We start from the raw sequence: 11,460 nt of genomic DNA, 5'->3' as shown, positions 1-11,460 counted from the left end.
TGGCTCAGTAACAACCAGCGACACTCAAGGTCTCTCTGCTCACGTTTATAAGCACCGGGTACGAAACCCCCTTGAGCTGGGCAAGCAGTGGCCCAGCTTAGCACCAAATCACCCTGAATGCGCGCGATCACATTGGATATGAGATGCGAATCGTTATCGGCCAGTACTCGGACTGGTAATGATCAGAGCTAGTCGAACAAAATGAGCACATCTCATAACGCACGCCACTGAGAAACCCGTCCTCTTGTGGACACGTGCACACGGTTCCAACAAGGGAACGTGATCTCAGAACGTCCACCACTCGCAATGGCAAGTTGTGAACTTTGTGATGAGATTTCAGCTCAGGTGTAAGAGGTAGACTTAGAACACAGGCCAAGTGTTGGACAACCTTCTGAGTCGTCCGACTTTAGCTACGACGTGCCGATGTGGATTTCTCCATTGCTAAGGATGGGCGATGCGTTTCGGCCCCTGATGTGGAACTGGCTCAGAATGCAGGTGAATGGGAGTGCCAGGGCTGATAGAGAGTTCCGTGGTCCTACACAGAGAACGGCGAGTGGCTTCACGCAGCCGTGGTCCTGCTGCAGGGGTCGCCCTCAAGGGCCGTACACGCGGCCATCGTCACCACCATCACCGTGGGTGCCCCATGGCCCAGCCTGGGAGAACACTCGCTCCCCAAGCCACTCGCAGCTTACACCGTGACTTCATCGTTACGAGAATAGTAATTATCCCCACATCATTCTTTAGCCGTGGACGTAAAAACTTAACACATTCGTCACCTTACCAGGATAATATATGCATAAAATAGGCAACGTTTTGGGCCAAAGCCCTTCTTAATATGCAATGCATTAGTGTCATTGCCAAAAATGTCGCCTATTGTATATTAATTTCCATTCAAGGCGAGTGTTATTGGTGAATGTGTTGAGTTGTTGCTGTCTGTGCTTGTGCACCGCTGAATCCCTTGGGCTGGAGAGACACGGAGACGACGCTGCGCGCCAGGTCCGGTAAGCGCAATCACTTTGCTACAATTACTTTGCTACAATCACTTTGCTACAGGTTCGACCCAAACGATTTTGGAGATCTCCATGTTTTAGAGAACGCGTAAAACGAGCTCATCTCAGAGACCTGGAGAAAATAACACGACAGTTAATCTCATATTACATTTAGTTAATTGTTAAACCAATAACGGAATTTTAGTTACCTGTCCTCCCCTGTGTTTTAACACCATTATTAGTAAGCACCATTGTAAGAATCTTGTTCACTCTATTAGCCTCAGTGTGACGTGAGCATATCGTATCATAATTTCTGGAGTTGGCCAACCCTGAAACATCGAGGACTACACAAGTTGGTCGGCGCAGCTTCTGGCTGCCGCCATGCGGTGTCGTCTGCGGTTCCCTGGGCCTCTCTGAATCTCTCAGGCGGGTGGGGCAAACGAGAAGTGTTCTCCTTACACACGCCACGTGATTAGTCAAGTTGTTATTTGCAAACATTGGAAATAATGGCTTCGATTTGCATTGTAAGCAAATCGATTGTAATTGGTGAACGGGAGGGTGGTGGCGCCCTCTGTATCTCGTGTTTGGAGATTAATTAGTCCCAATTTCGGAGCGCGTTACATCACTCCAATGAAGAACTCGTGCCCTCGTGAACATCAACAACACGAGGTGACACCCCGACACAGTCCGGATAAACAGCACAGCCGCTCTCAGGCGGAGGCAAAGCTGAAGTTTCCTCTGCAGACTAAAAACACCCGTAAAAGTAAAATTAAAAACTGAGGGCGATTCCGCAGACTCGTCACGTCGGCTACGGCAGAAGGACAGCGATTCTCACCGAGGGTGATTCCGAACAGCACAGGGAGAGCGAGTGGGGTCTCACCGAGGGTGATTCCGAACAGCGCCTGCAGGCAGCCGGACATCGAGCGCTCTGCACAAGCGGTGGGCGCACCCATTGGACAGGGAGGGGTCAAGGAACGGAGAATTCTATCCGGACTTTGGGGGAGTTGACAGCACGGGTGTCTGGGGGAAGACAACTCAAGGCCTTGTGGACAGCAGAGGAGAATGAGCGACCTCCCACTGGGCGAATCAAGACAAGACAGCAGTGATGGCTGGAGCGGAGAGAGTGTAGAAGGGAGTAGAGTGAGACTAGAGGGTGCAGGTGGAAGTGTAGAGGGGAGTAGAGTGAGACTAGAGGGGGGTAGAGTGAGACTAGAGGGGAGTAGAGTGAGACTAGAGGGTGCAGGTGGAAGTGTAGAGGGGAGTAGAGTGAGACTAGAGGGTGCAGGTGGAAGTGTAGGGGGGAGTAGAGTGAGACTAGAGGGGAGTAGAGTGAGACTAGAGGGTGCAGGTGGAAGTGTAGAGGGGAGTAGAGTGAGACTAGAGGGGGGTAGAGTGAGACTAGAGGGTGCAGGTGGAAGTGTAGAGGGGAGTAGAGTGAGACTAGAGGGTGCAGGTGGAAGTGTAGAGGGGAGTAGAGTGAGACTAGAGGGGAGTAGAGTGAGACTAGAGGGGGGTAGAGTGAGACTAGAGGGTGCAGGTGGAAGTGTAGAGGGGAGTAGAGTGAGACTAGAGGGGGGTAGAGTGAGACTAGAGGGTGCAGGTGGAAGTGTAGAGGGGAGTAGAGTGAGACTAGAGGGTGCAGGTGGAAGTGTAGAGGGGAGTAGAGTGAGACTAGAGGGGAGTAGAGTGAGACTAGAGGGTGCAGGTGGAAGTGTAGAGGGGAGTAGAGTGAGACTAGAGGGTGCAGGTGGAAGTGTAGAGGGGGGTAGAGTGAGACTAGAGGAGAGTAGAGTGAGACTAGAGGGTGCAGGTGGAAGTGTAGAGGGGAGTAGAGTGAGACTAGAGGGTGCAGGTGGAAGTGTAGAGGGGAGTAGAGTGAGACTAGAGGGGAGTAGAGTGAGACTAGAGGGTGCAGGTGGAAGTGTAGAGGGGGGTAGAGTGAGACTAGAGGAGAGTAGAGTGAGACTAGAGGGTGCAGGTGGAAGTGTAGAGGGGAGTAGAGTGAGACTAGAGGGTGCAGGTGGAAGTGTAGAGGGGAGTAGAGTGAGACTAGAGGGGAGTAGAGTGAGACTAGAGGGTGCAGGTGGAAGTGTAGAGGGGAGTAGAGTGAGACTAGAGGGGGGTAGAGTGAGACTAGAGGGGAGTAGAGTGAGACTAGAGGGTGCAGGTGGAAGTGTAGAGGGGAGTAGAGTGAGACTAGAGGGTGCAGGTGGAAGTGTAGGGGGGAGTAGAGTGAGACTAGAGGGGAGTAGAGTGAGACCAGAGGGGGGTAGAGTGGGACTAGAGGGTGCAGGTGGAAGTGTAGAGGGGGGTAGAGTGAGACTAGAGGAGAGTAGAGTGAGACTAGAGGGTGCAGGTGGAAGTGTAGAGGGGAGTAGAGTGAGACTAGAGGGGAGTAGAGTGAGACTAGAGGGGGGTAGAGTGGGACTAGAGGGTGCAGGTGGAAGTGTAGAGGGGAGTAGAGTGAGACTAGAGGGGAGTAGAGTGAGACTAGAGGGTGCAGGTGGAAGTGTAGAGGGGAGTAGAGTGAGACTAGAGGGGAGTAGAGTGAGACTAGAGGGGGGTAGAGTGGGACTAGAGGGTGCAGGTGGAAGTGTAGGGGGGAGTAGAGTGAGACTAGAGGGTGCAGGTGGAAGTGTAGAGGGGAGTAGAGTGAGACTAGAGGGGGGTAGAGTGAGACTAGAGGGTGCAGGTGGAAGTGTAGAGGGGGGTAGAGTGAGACTAGAGGGTGCAGGTGGAAGTGTAGAGGGGAGTAGAGTGAGACTAGAGGGGAGTAGAGTGAGACTAGAGGGTGCAGGTGAAAGTGTAGAGGGGAGTAGAGTGAGACTAGAGGGGGGTAGAGTGAGACTAGAGGGTGCAGGTGGAAGTGTAGAGGGGGGTAGAGTGAGACTAGAGGGGGGTAGAGTGAGACTAGAGGGTGCAGGTGGAAGTGTAGAGGGGAGTAGAGTGAGACTAGAGGGTGCAGGTGGAAGTGTAGAGGGGAGTAGAGTGAGACTAGAGGGTGCAGGTGGAAGTGTAGAGGGGAGTAGAGTGAGACTAGAGGGGAGTAGAGTGAGACTAGAGGGTGCAGGTGGAAGTGTAGAGGGGAGTAGAGTGAGACTAGAGGGTGCAGGTGGAAGTGTAGAGGGGAGTAGAGTGAGACTAGAGGGTGCAGGTGGAAGTGTAGAGGGGGGTAGAGTGAGACTAGAGGGTGCAGGTGGAAGTGTAGGGGGGATTAGAGTGAGACTAGAGGGTGCAGGTGGAAGTGTAGAGGGGAGTAGAGTGGGACTAGAGGGGAGTAGAGTGAGACTAGAGGGTGCAGGTGGAAGTGTAGGGGGGATTAGAGTGAGACTAGAGGGTGCAGGTGGAAGTGTAGAGGGGAGTAGAGTGAGACTAGAGGGGAGTAGAGTGAGACTAGAGGGTGCAGGTGGAAGTGTAGAGGGGGGTAGAGTGGGACTAGAGGGTGCAGGTGGAAGTGTAGGGGGGAGTAGAGTGAGACTAGAGGGGAGTAGAGTGAGACTAGAGGGGGGTAGAGTGAGACTAGAGGGGGGTAGAGTGAGACTAGAGGGTGCAGGTGGAAGTGTAGAGGGGAGTAGAGTGAGACTAGAGGGGGGTAGAGTGGGACTAGAGGGGGGTAGAGTGAGACTAGAGGGTGCACGTGGAAGTGTAGAGGGGAGTATAGTGAGACTAGAGGGGGGTAGAGTGGGACTAGAGGGGGGTAGAGTGAGACTAGAGGGTGCACGTGGAAGTGTAGAGGGGAGTATAGTGAGACTAGAGGATGCAGGTGGAAGTGTAGAGGGGAGTAGAGTGAGACTAGAGGGTGCAGGTGGAAGTGTAGAGGGGAGTAGAGTGAGACTAGAGGGTGCAGGTGGAAGTGTAGAGGGGAGTAGAGTGAGACTAGAGGGTGCACGTGGAAGTGTAGAGGGGAGTAGAGTGAGACTAGAGGGGAGTAGAGTGAGACTAGAGGGTGCACGTGGAAGTGTAGGGGGGAGTAGAGTGAGACTAGAGGGTGCACGTGGAAGTGTAGGGGGGATTGAAGGGGAGAGGTAGGAGCAACTCGCAGCAACGGAAGGCACTGTGCGGTGCAAGACGACTCATCACAGTGCAGCTAATGAACTCCCGTGTCTGCCATAACCGAGATCACGCGGTCGCGGGCGCTATCGTGGCGAGCGGCGGAAACGAGCCATCCACCGAGTCATCCCGGGAGACGGCACCTGCTCCTCCTCATCCAGCCCCGCTGCTTCGTCCGCCGCGTCCCCGTAGGCGCCCTCGTGGTGGCCGTAGGGCCCCGCGTAGTCCCCGTAGCGCCCCTCCTCCTCCGCGTCCTCCTCGCCGCCCTCGTCTCCTCCCTCCTCGCCGGGCGAGTCGCCCCGTCTCGGCGGCGGCGCCGCGGGCTGCTGGCGGCCTCCTCCTCTTCCTCCCTCGGAGTTGTGGTCACCTTGTTGTTGTTGTCGTGGTGGTTGTTGCGTGTGTGTTTATATTCGTGTGTTTATGTTCGTGTGTGCGTTTCGCGGTTGTTTGTTGTTTCGCAAACAACGATGCAATGCATCGGCCGTTCCCCCACCACCAGAATAGGAGAACGCGTGTTAGACCTGTCAGAAGTCTGTTTTAATATCACACTTTATGTACAATCAGAAAACAAAACGTATCAAAAATCATTCACCACAGAACCAAATAAGGCCACGGTGATTGCAACACCTGTTCCACAGGTGCTGTTGAGGCGGTGTGCGGGTTGTCCCGTCAATGTTCTGACATGCGGCGTGTGACATCCTCAGCGTCACGTGTGGTGTGCGTTCGATGTTCCAGGGAGACAGGGAACGGTATGTGGCAGGCTGCTCCCGAACAACGACGATGACGAAGGCTAATCAGCAAAGGGTAAACACCCGAGTGGAGCGTGGCACGCCACTGACAGCGCCCAGCTGTGTCTACACTGCCCCCCGTGTGCAGACGTCGCGATTAGCGCGTGGTGCTGGCCAACCACCCCCTCGTGTGCCGTGCCGGCCTGCAAAGGTGCTGCTCGCAAACAGCACTTGCTCCTACAGTCTGTTCGGCTATCGGGTGATCTTTGTGCGCGTGTCTATGTGTGTGTCGGTGTGCGTGTGAATGCAACGTTTCAAAACGAGGCATGATTCTCGCGTAAGACGAGTGGATGAAAGAGAAGCCAGAGGTCGTGTCGAGTGCGGCCAGTGGTGGTCCAAGTCGGGGGTCAATCGCCCCACCCCCGCCCTTTGAGATCTGTAATATCGGTATTATATTTGATATTTACTGTAGAAACCGCATAGAATGTTTTTATTTCATTAATGTAGTGGGCCCGATGAAAAATCTTTAACTTCCAAGACCGCCCCCCACTCCCCCATCAAGTGGGAGGAGCTGCCGGGTGGTGATGCGATGGTGAGGAGGGTGAGCGCACAGACGCTGCTCACCGCTCTCCGCCCGGCCCCTGCGGCGCGCGGTGTCGGTCGACGCCGCAGCGACGGCGCGCAGTCGGCAACTGGCGGCAGCTCTGCGCCTTAGGCATCACAACAGCTCAGCCCCATGCTGACCCTTCGTTCTCTGTGGTGTAGAATGTGTCTGTCGCGGTGTGTATGACCCCTGGACGTGTGCATGCGTGCGCGTGCGTTCGTGCTTCGGGCGGGATGGCAGGCGCGTCATCCATCATAGTGCCGATCCCCACCATCATAATCCCCCTCCTCCGCCTCCCCAAGCCTCTCCACCCCAGTGTGGACTACGCGATGAGTCGGCCACACGTGAACGCAAACGCCGGCGACCACCGACAAAGAGGAGAGAGAGGGAGAGAATGAGAGACACACACACACAAGGGCAGAGACACACACACAAGGGCAGAGACACACATCGTCATCGTCACCACCGCGACGTGGGGGAGGCGGCACTCCACACCCTGGCACCCACCACGGCCCACCTCTCCGCGCTCACCGAATTTCTCAGTTTCAATACAAACCAGGTTGTTACATATTCTTAGGTTTTTTCGGTAAAGTCACGTAGGTAAAACATGTAAATTAATAAAAGTAAAATAAAATAAAACAAAATAAAAAATCACGACGTTTCGGAAGCAACACAAGCCTCCGTCTTCAGGTGGAACCGTCACATCCACGACAGCTGTATCAAGTAAATGAGAGATCACAAGAAATACCACCCCGTATATATAATGGTTGAGGGAATCAGAAGGATGTCGTTCCTGACTTACAGTATCCTGGAGTCTACAAACTGAGTTGCAGATGTGGTGATTGCTACATTGGAGAAACGAAACGTCATGTTTCTGATCGTGTCCGCGAGCATAAGTCAGATCTGAAACACGGCAGAACTGATTCTTCGGCTGTTGCCGATCATTGCTACAACTCTGTGGGCTCTCATGAAATTGTCTTTTCCGAGACCAAGGTGCTCTGCAAACCTCCTGGCTACCATCAAAGGTTTGTACACGAAGCCATACAAATATAAAAACACAGACATAATTTCAACCGTGATGAGGGTTACAAACTGAGTAATCATTGGAAAAATGTGATTAACCATGCAAAAAAGATGTAACTACACTTATTTGGACCATCTTATTTGACAGACAACTATTACAGGTTATTGATAGACAGCCAGTTTGTTGTTTTACCAGTTTTAGTTTTTACTTGCTTTCTTTTTCACACTTTTGTTATGTATGCTAGGTGTTAGTTACAAACCGCACCTCTCCATAACAAAGGCTCAGTCCTTTGTGATGCAGTCTATTCTTAGTATTAAGCCTCACCTTACCATATTAATAAAAAGTGTGCCGTTCCTGGCCCTTCCCCCCTCAACCATTATATATACGGGGTGGTATTTCTTGTGATCTTTCATTTACTTGATACAGCTGTCGTGGCTGAGACGGTTCCACCTGAAGACGGAGGCTTGTGTTGCTTCCAAAACGTCGTGATTTTTTTTTGTTTTATTTTATTTTACTTTTATTAATTTACATTTTTTACCTATGTGACTTTACCGAAAAAACCCAAGAATATGAATCCTTGCAGTCACGAAAGCTTCAAATCCAGGTTGTTACACACTACCTGAGCCTGATGATTGGTAAACATGTCCCATGTCATATAGAGAGCAGCGATTTGAATCACTGTCAAAGATCCCCCATATTGCCTTGAGCAGACTGTAGGGGCAAGTTCTGTTAGTGAGTAGAATCTATGAAGGTGGACACGGAACATTATGGGGGTGGGTGGCCAACACCATTCCCGACTGCCTTTGTCTCCGTAGTGGCGATGGTTTACACACCGCACAGGTATTTATTTGAGGCTGAGTCGACCGAGGTGAGGCCCAGAACCGGTTCATATAATCGTCACTGGTGTTGGCCGCAATGGGGAATCGAATTCGGGTCGCCGGGTTTGTAGCACAGCGGGCTGACCACTACACTACCACTCCCCGCCCATGTATATGCACACACTCACGCATAGATAATATTTGTGAATGCATATATACATATAATGAGCCTGTAGAAATTCTTTGAGAATGCAGTCTTTTAAGACTGTGATATGCTCACTCTGGGAAGTGCACATTTGGGGTATTAACTCCCGAGGTGCACGCACGCCCTGAACGAACGGCAGAGTGAGCGGTAGCCAAAGGAGACGTCGACGAGGAGGAGACCGAGAGGACGGATCAACTCGCGTGCGGCAGCGGCAAGGCGGATTGTTGCATGGCGGAACCGCGATGGACTGCAAAGGTTCGGGGAAGCCTTCATCCAGTAGTGGACAAACCAAGTTGTTTTTATTATGCACCTATACTAGGCACATCATCATCATCAGCCATGATCATTCCACTGCTGGATGAAGGCCTCTCTAAGCCGCACTTGCGTACGAATGGATTTCATCGCTCCATCTCCTCGACGGCCGTCGCCTTGAGGCGCGTTCCATTCCTCGGCTGCCACTCCATTATGCTTGACCCTCGAATCGGTCCCCATGAGCACACTAGTGTTGACGAGCACACTAGTGTTGACGGTCACCAACGGATCGCTAGACGCCCACCACACTGGGTGTGAAACGTTAGACGCCTATCCTCAAAACACTTTCACTGGCCCTTCTACCTAAAAAAGACGTGAATACAGTGCAAGCAGAAACACAAACGCACACGTTGCTAACATTTGCATACGCATGCATTATGTATGCACACAACTGTCGGTTAACTTTAAATAACAACGCGTTGCTTCATTGCCACAGAGTCCCGGCAAAGGATCCACTGCTGCATGTCCCCCACCAGGGTGGGATGGGAACCGAGGGTTTTAGCGCCGAACAATTACTTGATGGAACGTTACAGCCAATGGGTTAACTTTTAATTTACTGACCCTATTATCCTAACTGATCTTACGTGGAATGGAAACAATAAAATAACAAAATAAATTAGCAAACAAAACGTCTCCTTCACGTAAAAATATGGCCTTCTGGGAGTGTGTTAATTCAGCAACGTTGCTTCCAGAGAAGCAAACCGAGGTTTATTAAATATCCATAAAAATAGCAGCCATCTGAAGCGTGGATGATTGGTCCTTTCCTCTCGGTGACTGGAAAGATTATTTTTTTGTTATTTTTCTGTAACCTTAGTTTGTGTACAAGTTCGCTGAAAGAAGAACTTGACGTCACAAACGGACCTACAAACACACAGAGCAGACTCCCAATTCACCAGGGTATTGGGTGGGGGAGGGCGGGGGGGCTGGGAGGGGGGCATGGCCAGAAAGAAACAGAAATAAGTCGTTGTCAAGAGTAAACTTAGCTCAACTCGGAGGAGGTTTTCGCAGCCAATATGATGATAGATAGGTTAATTTAGGGTGAGGCTACGCGATTATCTGGCCAAATATATGGTGTAAAGCCCTCCTCCACCAAACACAGCCAAGTAAATCGAATTTGTCACTTGGTGTGCAAGCCTTTAAAGTTCCAATCAATATGTTGCTTCAGCTGACCAGTTAGTTGAAAATCAATGCACACAGCCAAAATTTGAGCGATGAAAATTGCTCTCAACTCACTGGTGAGTGAGCTGAAACAATGAGAATTGGCACGTAGTTCAACGCTTGTACACGCGACACTTTGATTGTTTGGCTGTGTTAGGTGGTGGAGGGTCTTACGAAACACATTTTGCAAGATCATTACGTGGCCTAATCCAAAAGACAATTGTGAGACTTGAGTGAATGAGACTATCAATTATAATTCTTGTCGGTACAATCGGTGTGCAGATGTAGAAGGCGACGCGTCCGCGGTCACGTGGGTGCCAAGTCTGCGACCCTCGACGAGTGAGGAGCAGCCAAACGTAAAGCGAATAAAAGGCGCGACAGAGCGGAGAGTCCGCCTACAGCTGATGGAGTTAATAGCGCACACGCACACACGCGGAGGAAACCTCAGGTTACCTTGCCAAAACGTTTCGTGGATTTAAACGCCTCGAGGCGTCGCGAACGGTCGCATGCGAAAGAGGAGCGCGGCGGTGATGGCGAGACAAGGATTCACGCTGTCAGTGAGATCCATCGTTTAATTTCACAGGCAGGTTTAATGCATTCAACACACACGAGGCACAAGGAGGTAGGCCTGCACAATGCACCTTCAACACACGGCTCTCCACAGAAGTGTAATTGTTATTGGTGTGTCGGTATTAATTGTAGTCGCTCATCGGACAGCTCGGGATACACGGAGTGTTAGGGGCACGTGCGGCGCCAGGTTAGTGCATCGCTGTGCCGCGATAGCGCATGCAAAGCCACCCAGAAATCACGAGATTCGAGGTCACCTGGGTTCACGCCCGAGTCAAATCGGGGCCATTGACAATGCGAACAGGCGTTTACGTGACATGACCGCCACGCGGTAAACTTGGCCGGGCAGCGATTCGATTGTTCACAGAACGACGCTTCGCTTGGGCAGTGCCGCAGATTGGCCAACGTCACCGTCCCACGTCACCGTCCCACATCACCGTCCCACGTCACTTTCCCGATCTCAACATCGTCGTCCTAACCCAGGGCTCCATTTCTCAATCGGTGCATTCTGGGTCGCTGCTACACTGCAGTAGGCAGTCACGTGATCAGAGGCCACGGCCAGAGCGAGAGGTATATTTGGATGTGATGTGCAGGGCGCGTGAACATTTTCATGGTAATTGGCCCAGACAGACCCGGGTGAACCCGAGTCCTGACCCTAACACCACACAGGAGATGTCGTTTTGCAGGTAATCGTCTGTACTTTTAGAAGGAATAAGTGAAAGGTCTAACGAATGAAATGGAAAGCACCATCGCCACCCTCCCCACGCGGATGGGAAAGCTGAGTTCGTCCAGAGTTCGTTCCGGGTACGCCCGACACCGCCGCGGTATTTTACGAGCGCTTCTCCCTCGCTAAGGAAGGTGGACAAATGATTCAAATCTGCATTAAAGAATTCCTCATTGGTTTACATCCTTCACCACATACAAATAACTTCAGAGTGTCTGAAATGTACGTCCAAATCTATGGAACTGCCACTGGACGGCTAAGATTTCATCGTAAAGTTGGGC

General features: G+C 51.7%; 1 protein-coding gene across 5 annotated transcripts in view; it reads right to left on the bottom strand.

Moving 5' to 3' along the window:
• Positions 1 to 5,018: 5,018 nt before the first annotated feature.
• The window catches only part of LOC144931788 (collagen alpha-1(XIV) chain-like), a 94,390-nt gene continuing 87,948 nt past the window's right edge, over positions 5,019 to 11,460 (bottom strand). For 3 of the 5 annotated variants that reach the window (XM_078856086.1, XM_078856088.1, XM_078856089.1), the window contains exon 55: positions 5,020 to 5,406. In XM_078856086.1, coding sequence (XP_078712212.1) covers positions 5,126 to 5,406 — 281 coding nt within the window. In that variant the 3' untranslated portion in view covers positions 5,020 to 5,125. Of the gene's footprint in view, positions 5,407 to 5,599; positions 6,694 to 11,460 lie in introns of those variants that run through there. The other 2 variants (XM_078856087.1, XM_078856090.1) reach the window with 2 other exon arrangements.

This window comes from Lampetra fluviatilis, chromosome 4 (genome assembly GCF_964198595.1).
Source record: "Lampetra fluviatilis chromosome 4, kcLamFluv1.1, whole genome shotgun sequence".
Lineage (NCBI taxonomy): Eukaryota > Metazoa > Chordata > Hyperoartia > Petromyzontiformes > Petromyzontidae > Lampetra > Lampetra fluviatilis.
Note: the sequence above shows the minus strand (reverse complement) of the source record. Positions and strands in the feature narration are given on the sequence as shown.